Consider the following 15,047-nt stretch of genomic DNA (forward strand, 5'->3'; position numbering starts at 1 on the left):
GAATAGACCATTCCTTGCCTGTTATTCCTCTGACCTCCCTAGGCCGACCAGCTGCCTAGGAAAATTAAAGTGATCCCCCTTTTCACCTTCACCTTCCCTGCCATTCTGAGGAGTGGAAATGGCTCCAGTTCTGGGTGCTTCCTGCTGTTTCTGGGGCCTGCCTTCTGCTGTAATTCCCTTTCTCCAAGTTAAGGATTTTGGTGACATTCTTCATTTCATACCACCTTTGCTTTCTCTCATTCAGAGAGCATTGTATCCTATTTCATTGTTTGCCTTCAGTTTGGTCTTGCATTTTATTGTACATGATATATATGTAGTCTTCAACATTCATTGAATGGGTTTGTGGCTATTTCTATATTGTATTAAAATTCTAGTTTCCCTCTTTGTATTTGTTTCAGTGGGTTTTAGAGAGGAGAGTTATGCAAACAAGCACTCGCTTTCCCAGGAAAATGCTCTACCCAAGAAGGGGTGGACTGAGCCAATCAGAATCTTACTTTTATATGGGGTATATGTGGAAAATCAGGCAGGCAGCAGCTTTTATGTCCAGAGAAATACTGTGATATTGAGTAGGGCCAAAATTATGATAAAAGGGCATTCATAGAAGGTTTCTAAGTAAAGAAAAGGTGTGAAGAGTTGGGGATAAGGTCACCAACTGGTGGAGGGAAGAGAAGTGAGTCTGCAGAAACAAACCCACAAACAGCAGTGGAGTCCTGTCAGTAGAGGGCACTGAGTGAAGAGCCGTGAGCCTGAGTTCCTCCAGTCTCTGAGGCCTGGTCACAGGCCAAATCCCATTCTTGGATTTCTGTGAGATGCCACCTTGTCTTCCTTGGGCTACTCTAGGTTGGTGTCTACATCTTAAAACCAAGAGTCCAAATAAAGTAGATGCTTTTTTTTCATTCTCTGAAGTGGGATCCCAGATCGTCTGAGTATCGGCGGGAAAGTGAGCAGGAAAGGGGTTTTGAGAAGAATGAAGAGCGTAGTCTTTGTGAAGAATGAGAGAAAAAACTGACAAGGAAACAAGTGCCGAATAGCATCGAGGGTCCAGTTGAGGTTGGAAACTATGAATTTATAGCAGCATCATTCTGTGGGGGTGTGGGATTTTCTCTAGAAATAGGCATGGAGGAACCAAGAAGTTGGCGAGCTGAAAGGATCCAGGATTAGCTGGGGCAAGGGAGCTGAGACTGTGGGCTGGACAGGGATGGCTGTGCTCTCCCATGGGGTCTAGGCTGAATAGAGAAGCGAACGAAAGCATGCAGGTTTTGATGGGGAGAAAACTGACAGTTGTCTATCAAGGGATTGGAGGGCTTGTTGAAACTGAAGACAAGAGGCAGTAGGAGGAGGAAGGGAAGTGAGAGCCAGAAGGTCAGGAGGTTGTAAAAGCTTGGGATGTTTCATTTGAAGATTTTGGGGGGAGAACAGTTTTGGACTGTATCAGATCCTGAGTGTGGCCACAGAAAAGAGTGGTTGACTAGCGTTCTTTTGCCTTTGTAGCTCTCACCCATTTAGGTAATAATTTAGGTAAGCATATTCTACAAATACAGTACTAAAGAAAACAACTGGTAAGCAGTGTTTTATTTTTTTAAAATTACTTAAAAAAAGTTGTTTACAGACATGTGGATTTACATAACTTGGCGACAACATTTTTAAAATGTACAGGCTATTTCATATTATTGCACTTACTCTTTAATATATAAGGCATTTTATTTTACATAAATAAAGGATAATGTATAATATCATACAACAGGTGTGGTGCCAATTAAGTCAACCGTAAAATTAAATGAGATGTGTATGGGAGGATAGAAATGAAACCCAACCTACTTAAACCTTCACGGTATATCTTTGCAATTACGATTCACATGTTATAACACATTTACCCCCATAGCTTATCGTGAATGACTGACCAGTTAAAAAACCAAAACAATGAAAGTTTAGTAGGACAATACCATTAGTGTTCACTTCAGGAAGTGTGGGAATTTATTAGACTAATTAGAAATACTAGTCATGCCTTGAACACTGAAGACAAATAAATAGCTTTCTCTCTTAGGGTCAGAGATGGTTTAGCTTTTGCTTCCTCCCTTGTATTCCAAGTGTCAGCCGGGGAACCCTTCCAGCAAGATCTACTAGAAACGGCTGATGACTTTAACATAGGTTAGTGAGCCAGGGCACCCTGGCAGTCCTCAGATAGATAGGAGGATTAGGGACGCACAGGAGACCATTCCGTCGCTCCACATTGCTCTAGAATTTCCTGTCTGTTCACATAGGACTGTGCCTTCCCTACTAGTAGGCACAGTAGGAAGAGTGGAGGCAAAAAATAGTTTTCAGTGTTGACTTCAAATAGTCTCTCGTCATTTTGGCAAGAAAGCACAAACCACAAAACTGACCCCAGAGACTTGAAAACAATCTAGCATGCATCTTGCACTGACTTCCTATCATAGTATCCTACCTGGAATTGTAGTGAAAAGTAGAAGCTAAATTAATCAGGTCTTTCTAGCTAACACCTGTACTACATTCTCTTTTGAATAACCTGTTAAAAAATGAGAAATCTGGGTCACACCAGCCAGATATTTCAGTCCCACCTGAGAGACCTCTCTGGGCCAACTCCATGGAGGTTTACTGGGATTAGTCACTCAGAAAAGTGATGTACAAAGGTGACGGCTCAAGTACCTCCATGTTGGGGGGAGGGAGTGTTAATGACCTCTGAGTTTTTTTCTCTAAGCCATAGACCTGAACTGTAGGTTATTTAAAGAAATCTCCAACAGAAAACCTTAGCGTCATCATGCACACAGGTATGCAAGCTCACCCGTATTCCCACGACTCAATCAGCTGGCCTGTGCCACCCAAGGATTTGGGTTGTAATATAGAGTTCGGCTCCTTGACCTTGAGAGAGGGCTCACCCTCGTTCTGCGTTTTCTTTTTCTCATTACATTTTGGTAAATGAAGCTGATGAGGGTTTGGGGTCTGAGAAGATACAGTACGAGGGGAGAAGAGGACCGGTACATTGAATGGGGACAGCTACTGTGAAGAAGCTCGTGCTTCGAAAGGAGCAGCAGCCGGGACGGGTTTCACAAGCAGCGTGAGTCACAGCAGTCTTCTCTTCTGCAGGGAACCGTTGTTGGCAAAAGGAAGAAAAAACAAAAACAGCAAAAACTTCAGTCACTGCAGAGGTATGTCATTACGGCCGGGTCAGGAAAGGAGATCCAGTGCTTAGAAATGTTACATTTCTTAAGCATCTTGGGAAACGGGGGGAAAACCACCCAAACAAAGTCTCCTAAAAAGGATGTTTTAAGCTTCTCTGTTTGGATTGTAAATATAATGCCTATGTTTATAAATCCAAGGGCATTAAAAAGATATTTGATTTCTAAAAATAATTTAGTTTCAATTAGTGGTAAATATAGAAATGGAAACCCAGTGACTGTGATATTTTTGCCCGCTTTTGTGTTGACCAGTCTTGAATTCAGGCACCTTATTCAAGACAAGTTCCAAACTAGATGCAAGGTGCTTTCAGAGCTGGAACTTTCTGCTTACTCTAAGCAGCGAAGTTCATGGCTATTTCATACATTTATCAGAACTGCATTTCTGTAAAACAGCCTTACGACTTACACTTTTAGATTATGATCGACACTTCATGGTGATCAACAACCCACTGAGTTGAACTCTGCATCCACACGTTGCACATTACACTCACTAAAAAATATTACTTTCTGTATCTCGCTTTTTTCATTTTCGGATAATTCCTGAGCTCAGCCTAGCCATTAGGTTATAAGTGATTTTTTTTTTTCAGGGTAACATACAGACCTACAGCTCTTTCCATTGAATGTGCCTAAAAGCATTGTTATTTACTTACAAAATTCTATAAAACTACAGTCCTTTCAGTTGTGACATTTGTGTTGCCCCTCAGACTTCACTGGCTCCCTAACTGCCAGGATTGGGTATGTTGGGAGAGGTGGTGCAAGAGGGATGTGAAGGTCTGGCAGAATGTTTCAGATGAAGAAGGGCATGTCACATCTGTGTCCCCATCAGTGAACATACAAGGTAGGGACAGGCACTGGAGCCAGTGAGCCCCCCAGCCTAGGAGATGAGGAGAGAGGCTTCCAGAGTTCTGCTCCATTGCTGCTGCACATACAGTAGGTCAGCTTTAGGTATAATGAAAGAGTTGGAGATTTTCATAGTCCTCGCCTTCACCAATGTTTCTTTGTTGTTTCAGGAACCCATCGTTGAGAAAAGTCATTCTGGTTTGCTAAAGTAAGAAAGGAACTGAGAAAAGGAGACTCTGGTTAAAAAACATAAGCACTACTAGTGAGTATCACTCCTAGCGCCTGTTTCATGAGGAATTCCTGTGCTTTCTAATTACTAACTGCACAGGTCCCTCTGGGACAGACTTCATAATATTCCAGGCATCAAAGTGCATGAGCCCAACCAGAGGTTTCCCGTTAATGGCAAGAATTTCATCTCCAGCTTCTATTGTTCCAGCTTGTTCAGCTGCACCACCTGTGAGAATAAATAGAGAATAATGGCTTGGTACTTTCATAGTATTCAAAATAAATTCCAAGTAAACTAAAAACAAAAATGAGAAAAATCTCTAAGTGATAGGCCCATATTCTTAGGATAAGGGAAGTACTTCTTAAACAAGACACACAAAGCATATACCCTTAAAAAGAAATTCGACTACATAAAAAATTTCAAATCCATAACCACTTTCCCCCAAAACATAAGCAGGATAAAAATAAGCAAATGACTAGGGGAAGATATTTTCAATGTATTTAGTTAACACAGGCTTAATATCTAAACCAGATAAAGAACTACAAATGAGTAAGAATACAAAATAAAGGGAAAGTTGAGCAAAGGAAATCAACAGCTAAAATCCAGATGGCCAATAAATGTAGGAAAACAGGCTCAACTTCTAATTGTTAACAGATATTGGCTGATAGAAATCTGAGTTCTGAGAATCAGTGGTTATATGCTCATCAGTGACTGGAGATTACTTAATTGATTCCTTAGCCACAAAGCTTCATATATTTCTAGAGTCCAGCTCTGTGTATGTTAGAGCAGATTTATGAGCTTTGAGAAAAACACAGGTTTAAGCCCTCTTTTATTTACTTTCTTACACATAGACATGTAAAACAATCTCACTGAAGAAGAAATGCATGCTGGCTGTGGAGGCTTCTTAGCATAGAAAAAGGGAAGTTGAGAGAGGAAAATTCCGAAGTTAGGAAAATAATTAATTTTCTCACATCTTAATTAGATCTCAAAAAACTGAGCTGTATCTATTTCATCCTAAATATGTGAAAAATGTGAAAAATTATTTGATATCTATACACATGCAGTTATTATAGTTGATTATAAAGATTGATAAAATAATAAAAATATAGCTGGGAGAAAAGGATAAGTTCAAATCCAAACCACTCAAGGACAAAAATGTTTTATGTTGTTAATGATAGAGGCAGATACTGTCATTAGAAAACACACGAGCCCTCCCCAGTGCTCTATGGTGGGAGCAAAGAGATTTAGTCCCAGTCACTGCTTTCTCAAGATAGACATTTTTGGAAGAACCAAAGCACTGTTGTTTTTCATAACTAATTATACCTGTGTTAGTATGTGTACCCAATGTCCTGCTCTTCTAGGAATATTGACTAAAGGCCCCAAGCAGGTTATGTGAAACCTCAGAATTCTGTGAGCGTTCACCTGAGTGTAAGGATGTTGGAGATGGTTCCAACCAACCAAAACAGGAGCCCGAGGGTCAGTGGAAAGTGCACTGCGTAGCAATCAGGCTGAGTTTTAACTGCGTCTTTCATCTCCAATATTTCTGATTGGTTCTTCTTTATAGTTTCAATCTCTTTTGTGAAGTAGCTCCTGAACTTGTTGAATTGTTTCTCTACAGTCTCTTTTAACTTGCTGAGTCTTTTAATGATAGCTATTTTGAATTCTCTGTCATTTAGATGACAAATTTCTGTGTCCTCAGGACTGATTTCTGGGTACTTGTCATTTTCTCTCTGGTCTGCAGATTCAATATAATTTTTGATACTGCTAAAGGGCATGATTCTCTTTTTGTGCATTGTGGTATTATTTGGTTGCATTTACTGCCTACTGGCCACTGTGTAGGGGTCAAGAGCTGTGTATTCTGAGCCCTCTGCATTCCCCCAAGATCCCAGGCACTGAAGCCAGTGCTGGGTGGGTGAGTGGGTGCTTTCCTCTATGTGCTCTTGGGGTTTTCTCGCTCTGCCCTCACTATCTGCTCTCCTGGGGTATTGGCTTAATGAGATCACCCCCACGTTAGCTTTCACCTCTCTAGGGGCTTTCCCCTAGGCTGCAAGGGCCCTCAGGGATCTTTGATGTTCCTGTGAACAAATGTTCCCTCCCCCGTTCCTTCCCTCTCGGAGGTGGCCCACGGTCCTGGATCAGTCTTTTGGGGAGGGAACAAAGTGTTCCCTTACCCTGTTCCACCTCCTCTGAGCAGGGCTCCAGTCTCCCCACCCTCTGTCATATGGTGGCATGGGTCTCTCAGACGTCTTTTATGTTGTGTTTGGATGTCCTCTGTTGGAGTATGAACTTCTTTTTCATTGTATGGTGGAGGGGAGAGATTGCTGGGACGGCTCACTCTGCCATGGTGCTGACATCACTCCCCCAAGACTGAGTTTTGGTTTCTAGTTCAAGACTTCAAGTGAGTTACAAGTTTGTCTAAATCTCAGTTTTCTCATCTGTAAAATGGTGATGTTTAACGTCTGTCTTGTTTCCTCACTAGGTTGTTACCAGGATCGACTGAGATGAAGTAGATGAAAGTCCTTGATGAAACATCCAGTGTTGTGTAGACCAAAGAGGGTGCCTGCTTTCAGACTACTTTCACATATATATATAGATTTAACTTGCTTCTTGAATGGCTATATAGTTTTCCGTTCTAAGAGTGTGATATATTTTACCTATCTTTCTGCTACAGATAGAAATTTAGTTTCCATTTTAGCAAGCATTGCCAAATATTTCCCCAAACAGATGAACCAATATATACTTCTACCAGAAAGTATGAGTGCTCTCCTCTCTCCATATCCTTGCCAACACATCGGATTATGAGATTTCTTATTTACGATCAACCTGACTTAAAGAATGATTCCTAATAGTTATAATTTTCACTCAATAACTCACATAAGTTTGAGCACCTTTTCCTGTGTTTCTTAGCCATTTAGGTTTTAACTATTTTTTTTTTGGTGAGGAAGATTGTCCCTGAGCTAACATCTGTGCCAATCTTCCTGTGTTTTGTGTGTGGGATGCTGCCACAGCGTGGCTTGATGAGCGGTGCATAGGTCCACACCTGGGATCCGAACCTGCAAATCTTGGGCTGCTGAGTGGAGCATGTGAACTGCTACACCACTGGGCTGGCCCGAGGGTTTAGCTTTTATCAATTTCTATTCATTTTCTTTATCCAATTTTTCTCTTGATTTTGTAGTTTTCTTATTGAATTATAGTTCTTTATATATTTTGGACATTAGCCTTTTGTTGATTAAATACATTGCAAACATACTCTTAGATATTTTTATATTATTTGCTTATGAATATTCTTGCCGTATAGAAACTAAATGTTTTATTTTTTCTTTTATATGTGCTTTTTGTGTTATGTTTAAGTAATCCTCCTATAGTATTTTTAAGTAATGGTTATTACTGATGTATAGGCAATTCTGTTGATTTTATATGTTGATTGTGAATTCAGCGATCTTGCTGACCTATTTATATTGGCTTCACATTTGATTCTCTTAGATTTTTTCAGTCAGGAAGAACATATAATTTGCCAATAATGACAACTTATATCCCTATATTTCCAATCTTTATACTTCTTATCTTTTTCTTGGCTTGTTGTATTACTGATATTCTTGGTAAAATGATGAAAAGAGAAACATTTTAATAACCTTTACCTGGATGGCTGTCGCTTCTCATAGGAGGCCACAAATAACTATTTACTACCTTTTTTCGTAGATAAAATCCCTGACCTTTAAGAAAGCTGTAGGGAAATAGGATATTTGATTCCTTTATTATTCAAAGAAATTTTTTTGTATGAGACCAATACAAGAAATCAAGTATTGCTATATTACTTTTGGTGCTTGAGCTAAACGGCACAGGAAAACAAGATAAACAGAAAACCTGTACCTGTTAAATTTGTAAGTACAATCATGCATCGCTTAACGATGGGGACACATTCCGAGAAATTTGTTAGGTGAGTTTGTCATTGTGTGAACATCATGGGTGTCCTCACACACACCTAGATGGTATCGCCTGCCACACACCTCGGCAACATGGTACTAATCTTGCTGGACCACTGTTGTATGTGTGGTCTGTCGTTACACAGTGCATATTTCATACATGACTGCATGAAATAAAGGTAAGAAGATGAAATCTTTGGACAGAGCTCTGAGCCTGTGCAAAGAAACTAGATTTACTAGTCTTCAAAAAAGAGTGAAGGGAGGGATCTACTTATATACAGAAATACTTGGATGTCTTCTCCCAAGAACAAGCTGCAGGCTTGCACACAATAGCATCTAAAATGCTGGCATGTGGAACAGGTGCTTCTTTCTCCCTCCTCTGTATCCATGTATATAGTCATTTTCGTGCATTTCTAGCCAGGTGCTAGACAAAGGCCAAGAAGTCATCCAGGACATCGTCCCTGCGCTGCTGGACTAGATCTGGAGGATGCTTCTCTCTCCTGGGGCTTCTCCCCACTTCGGTGCTGCACATTCCATGGGATTTCCAGCCTGGCGCCCTCACTCTCCCTGGGCTGAGCTTTACCGGCTTCAGCATCTGGTCTTTTGGCCTGCAGGCCTCGGACACCTTTATGGGCCGTGAGCTTCTTGGCCTGCAGAGGCTGGAAGTCCTGTGACTGACTCTGGTGGCAGTGACTCCAGCTGCCTTCATTGTGTGTATCTGAAATTACCTCTGTTTGCTATCACTCGTGATAGTTTGGCTCTTTATTCCTTTGTGCTACAGTCAGTATTTATGGTCTCTTCTATCTTGATTTTTAGAAATTCTCCTTTCATAAGGATTTAATATACTTTTAAATTGTTTATTAATTTAAAAAATATATTTGCGTTTTCACTAACAGGTTTTGTCTGTGTGTGATAACATACCTGCCTGGTCCCTTTCTTTTTTTTGAGGAAGATTGGTCCTGAGCTAACATCCATGCCCATCTTCCTCTATTTTATATGTGGGATGCCTGCCAAAGCATGGCTTGATAAGCGGTGCTAGGTCCACATCCAGGATCCAAACTGGTGAACCCAGGGCTGCTGAAGCAGAACATGCGAACTTACTTAACTACTGTGCCACCAGGCCAGCCTCCGCCTGTTCCTTTTGAATACTGTTTGTTTGTTTTGGTCTTGTGTCATGGATACTCTTCCTGCTTTTATTTTATTTATGTTTTAGTGAGGAAGATTGGCCCTGAGCTAACATCTGTGCCAATCTTCCTCTTTTTGCTTGAGGAAGATTGGCCCTGAGCAAACATCCCTGCCAGACTTCCTCTATTTTGTATGTGGGACACTGCCACAGCATGGATTGATGAGCAGTGTATAGGTCCCTGTATAGGTTAGTATAATTATAAACAATATATATACATGTATGTTATATATAATACAAACTAACGATATTGTTTGTTAGTATTAAATATTAGAAATGTTACATTTAATAGGATGTATTTATATATAAATGTATGTATATATTAATATTAGTATTATATTAAACATATTAACATATTAAATATATTACATATAATAGGATACATAATATATATAACATACATGTATATACTGATATTGCTAGTATAATTATATTGTTTATATAATTGTTCCGCTTGGGTACCTGAAGATTTTTGAGAACTGTCCAAGATCATAAAATGAATTATCGAATTCATGAAGAGACCTCCTATCTACTGACTATTTCAGTGCTATCTACTGCTCCCACCTTACTTTTCCTGCAATCTGGTATTTGCAGTTTTAAGTGACTGCCATCTTGGCTGATGTTAAGACCCCTGCCTGGTAGTTCTGATGGCATTTGTACGTAGTTTGGTATGTTCACATCCATGACAGCTAACATTAGCTAAGGACACGCAGATAAGAACATGGAGGTAGGGATACAGCATAGAGGTTAGGGGCACAGACTCCAGAGCCAGGCTGCCTGGGGTTAAGCCTGGTTTTGCCACTCATGCCTGTGTGACCTCAGGCGCTTGCATAACTCCCCTGTGGCTCAGTTTCTCCTTTTATAAAACAAGGATAATAAGAGTACCTATCCAATAGGATTGTCACGTGGACAACATGAGTTAATACGTGTAAAACGCCACAGGGCTGATGCACAGTAAACCCTTTATTGTCACAAAGTGTTAACATTTTAGATTTTTTTAAGCAAATTTGATTTCCAAATGGCAGGCACTGACATGCACAGAAGGAAAACAGATGGCTGATTAGGTTTTTAGGACGTTACCTTTGTACACTCTTTTAATGAACAGTGGCCCATCTCCAGACATGGACGATTTTCCTCCATCCAGACTCAAGCCCAGCCCAGCCGAGGTCTTCAGCACTTCGACGCACAGAGCATCGCGTGCAGCTGTGCTTCTCCCTGCAGCAGTGTCGTTCACAGAGATGAAAATGACGGGGATGCTCAGCACCTGTGCAGTCCCCCAGATTTGCTACCCCGGCCCCCTCAAGTCTGCCTTGAAGTGCTGATAGCATTTGAGACCAGCGTTAGGGTTGCCCTCCCAGATTTGGAGCTGCCCTTCTGGCTGTGTTCCTGCTGCACTTGCACCCTTTGTTCTTCTGAGCACTTTCTGCAAGCATGGAGCATGCCTGTATGCCCAGGCAGAAATCCCCAGAAGCCAGACTGCTCTCATCGAGCCCTACACATTGTCAGTGCATGTCTCAGTGAAGACAAGTCACACTTGGGGAATCAAATTCGATTTCCTGCCATTCCTGGCTGCTGATGGCAGCAGAGCATCAGTCTGGCACTGAAAATCTGTAACACCCAAATGCCAGGCCTCGTGAGACTGTGATCATGGATTCCGAAGCCCCCTGGGACCACATGGAGCTGCCTTCCTTCCCCCTTCTGCTTGCTCTGGTGAGGGGTAACCCAGTCTCTGGGTGTCTGTCTGCATCACACACCAGCTGCCTTCACTGCCATCTCCTCGCTGCACCAGGGGAAGAAACGTTTCCATGGTGATGCCTGCTCCATAGCAACAAACTCGGGCCTACTTCGCTAGTTTGAAGAGGCTGGGCTGGGGTCCATCTCAGGTCTAAATAGGGATTGTAAACGTGCCATTTATTTCCCTGACTTACACACTGCATCAGTGGAGGATGTCTGACTTGACTGGAAAGGCGGTGCACTTAGTTGCTCCGGAGGCGGGGGAAGGACCACAGACAGATTAAACTGCCCACTTAGGGTTGAGGCCATGCTAGCTAGCATCATTGCCTTCAGACATTACTGTGGTTTAAAGAAGGCCACTCCACATGGTCTAAAGGAAATTTACTAATAGTGGGAGAAGCATTTTTCAGTAGGTGATTTTACCTGCTGTTAAACAAGAAAACGAGCCCATTACAATGGCTCTCAACTCTGGCTACATAACTGGAACCACCTGGGAACCTTAAAAAGATGCTGATGCTGGGCCCCCACCTCCACTTCTCAGAGTGTCTGCTATAACTTAGCTGGGGAATTTCCTGGGCATCAGGATTTTAAAAAGCTTCCCAGGTGCCTCTAACATGCAGCCGACTGCATGAAGCCCCAGGTGAGATGCTCTCAGCACATGTTAAGGAATACTTGCAGAGGATGAGGTAGAGCCCCGGGCAGGGGGATCTTGAGGAATAGGAAGGACTATGAAGAAGTAAGTTTAAGCCCTGAACGTGCTTACAGTTTGATAACTCTGTAGAGTGTGGTTCAAGGCCAGATGCTCTGAAGGTGCCACAGGAATACTTAATGATTATAAACGATGGATAGCCTTCCATATCTGAGTTCATGAGTCATAAAGATTCTGGAAGCTGTTAGGATTAAGTGCCAAGTGGCTTCCTTTGACAGGTTAAGTTTCCAGGATCCCAAGGAAAATACACCAAGCAGTTGCGAGAGTGCTGGGGCAAAGGTGAGCATGACCAGGTCTGATGACTAAGGTACTTCCCTATATTGGGAAGGGCTTCAGCTTTCTAGCAGAGTGAAAGCAAGACAATGGAGCAGAAGGAAGACTGAGAACACCCCTGACACTGGAGGCATCTGGACAAGAGTTGCTCATTTCTTCAACGCAATCAGTGCCATTTTCAGCAAAGTCATTACCGATAGCTCAAGCCATGATGAAGCCACATTGAGCAGAGGGAAATTCAGTTACCCATGACTTTATCAGGGAGAGATGCTGAGAAGAAACAAAAGTCCCCACCCCAGAAGGCAGTGCCTTGACCTGATCTGTAGACTCTACTTTGCCCTCCAGACTAAGGAGATGTCACTCCTGAACTCCAAGGGAGAGGACACTACAGGAGTCTGAAATAGTTATCTGAGGGCAGTAATCAGCCTATGCTTCAGAAATAGAAGCAGGACTTAAGTACTTAGTATGGCTTTCTGTGGAGCCCTAGTATGACAGTATGGAGGGCACATAGAGAATGCGTTTCTGAACCTCTCTTTGTAATCTCTTCTTGTTAACTAAGGCTGCAGTCTCTGTTTTAAACATTTTTGCCCCCTCATTTCCTTATGTTCTTCTAAAACAGGAAAGCATACAAACCCTGATGTTTCCCAAGGACAAAACTCAGTTCTGGAATTTGTCTTTCAACATCGATTCCCCCATCACAACAGTTTCTTGTTTTACTTACCAGCCACTTAAGTCTTAACAAGAGGATGTAAATCTGAAAAGGGTTTCCTCCTCAGCACATTTAGAGAAGCCGTCAAGAAGTCATTTTAAATCTTCAACAGTGTGGCTTTAACTACCGGGTTTTGTTTTTTTTTAATAACTTATTTGTAACACTGCTTTTCCAAGAAGCATCCACAAACACTAGACTTCACTACATTTAATTTCTCTGACCCAGATGGTAGTGATTATTTTCCTTCATGTTCAGCCAGAATCTACTCTCCTAGCTGCTCACACCCTGCTGGTTGGTGAACTGACATCTTACCCATTCCAGGTTCCAGGAGGATGGTCTTCCTGGACAGCAAGCCCTTCCCATTGGCCGTGGGAGGCTCCTGCCTGGTGGAGGGCCTGGGCTGGTCAGTCCCTTTCTTGATGACCACGAGGACATCTTTGTGTAGCTGTGTCTGGTGCAGAACTTTCAGGACGTCCCCATGGGCTAAGCCAGCCAGTGAGGTGCCATTGATTGACAGAAGGAAATCCCCTCGGTTCATAGTCCCTTCCTGAGAAGCAGCCCCCTGAGAAAACACCCTGTGGACCTGAGATAAGGAGAGGACATAAACCAATTCATTTATGACCTGTAGTAAAGGGTAGCTGCAAATCTGTAGTAAAGGAACTTTCTAATAGCAAGTTTTCCAAATCATACAAACACTTGGCTTATCAAAAACATTCAGTGTGAGGAATGGAATTACAAATGTCAGTGCCAGCATCTCAACATATTTTACTCCACTTACTGCTAGCGTCTGACGTGCCTGGTGCACCACGGGGCAACAAGAACACAAAGATGCACAGGACCTGGTCTTGTCCAAGGAAGGTGGCTCCCTAATCTCAAAGGCCTCTGAGTGATATAAAATTTTAGGTGGTGGTTCTTGATAAGTAATTTCACCAGTAAATGCAGGTTTGAATTCTCATGTTTTTCCACTTCTTAAATATTTAGGTGAATAAGAGGATACGGACCATTTGCATTTATTTATGTTGGCATCTAACAGGTCACTCAGCCTGTACCTCAATCAGCTATGTGTTAAAATGCCTGTCTTTGTCAATGCAAATAGTACGTATTCACTTTTCCATTTTTGTTTTGGTAGCAGGGAACAAACGCCAGCAGTGTTTGAACTCACTGTCATGAATTTTGTTCTGATCAAACACCGAGGCTGCTTCAGCACTGACTTTCCTGAGAGCTTCCTGACATCATCACTTACCACAATTGGTTTTGGCTCCGCATCTGTTCCTCCTGCCACACTGAATCCCAGACCTGAGCCTTCTTTTTTATTCAAGACTATGAAGCAAACATCTTCTTTATTCTAGTAAAAAGAAACAGAAAAAAGTATATTCCTTGGGCCAAGAGGAATGGAGTTCTGATGTAAAGCCTCCTGTTGCACGGCAGAGCTTGTCACCACCAACCCCAGTGCCTCTTCAGGAGCTTTCACACAGGACTGGACTCGGAGGAGCCCCGTCTCCACCATCCTGCATCCCTACTGGGTGATGCCTATACAGAGCTGAGGGTCCATCCTGCAACTACAGAACCATGGGGAAGGTGGCCACGAAACAGGCAGGGACAGGGGACAATCTGGAAGCCAGTCTAGCCATTCTAGGCACCAAGATTGTGTCTTCCCAAATCTCATCATAGCACATAATTTGATCACAAAGGGAATTCTGTATCCGACAATTCTTTAAGTCTGCAAATTCAGCAGAGCCAGTTTCAACAATAGCAGAGAGAGTAGCGTCAGTGCCAAGAGGCAGGACAAGAGCACAGTGAGGCCATATGTTTTATGTCCCTCTCCCCCCATGTTCAATTCATTGGATTTCAGGTGCAGTTAACAAACGGGTAGTCATAACATCAAAGCATGTTTAAAAATATAAAGTACATTAAAACTAACTGTCAACTTGTCTTGTGATTAGAACATTCTTAGTAGTGTCCTAGGGTTAAGTAACAAAAGACTGTCCTATCTTTCAAGCATCAATCAAAAGATACCTTGGAATAGAAGGTTTTAAAATAAAAAATTAGCTGGGTTAATTATTCAGGATTTTGTCTTCCGTGAATTCACCCACATCCTAAGTATGAGTCGGCAACATTTCAAAGATCTGCATTGCTAAGCTTCCCTTGAAGTGATTTATAATCCAGCAGTTCAAGGTGTTCTCAAACACAGCAAGAGAAAAAGAATCTAATAATAAACCCTAAGGATTGCTTTGATGAGAGAAAGTGAAAATGTTG

The 15,047-nt window shown here is 42.0% G+C and overlaps 1 protein-coding gene across 35 annotated transcripts in view; it reads right to left on the reverse strand.

The window, feature by feature from the left end:
• Positions 1–1,554: 1,554 nt before the first annotated feature.
• PDZD2 (PDZ domain containing 2) overlaps positions 1,555–15,047 on the reverse strand; it is a 346,617-nt gene continuing 333,124 nt past the window's right edge. For all 35 annotated transcript variants that reach the window (XM_023625798.2, XM_070246357.1, XM_023625802.2 and 32 more), the window contains 4 exons: positions 14,035–14,136; positions 13,104–13,374; positions 10,447–10,581; positions 1,555–4,488 (listed from right to left, as the gene is read on the reverse strand). In XM_023625798.2, the coding sequence (XP_023481566.2) occupies positions 4,322–4,488; positions 10,447–10,581; positions 13,104–13,374; positions 14,035–14,136 (675 nt within the window). In that variant the 3' untranslated portion in view covers positions 1,555–4,321. The remainder of the gene's footprint in view (positions 4,489–10,446; positions 10,582–13,103; positions 13,375–14,034; positions 14,137–15,047) is intronic.

The sequence above is a fragment of the Equus caballus genome, chromosome 21 (genome assembly GCF_041296265.1).
Source record: "Equus caballus isolate H_3958 breed thoroughbred chromosome 21, TB-T2T, whole genome shotgun sequence".
NCBI lineage: Eukaryota > Metazoa > Chordata > Mammalia > Perissodactyla > Equidae > Equus > Equus caballus.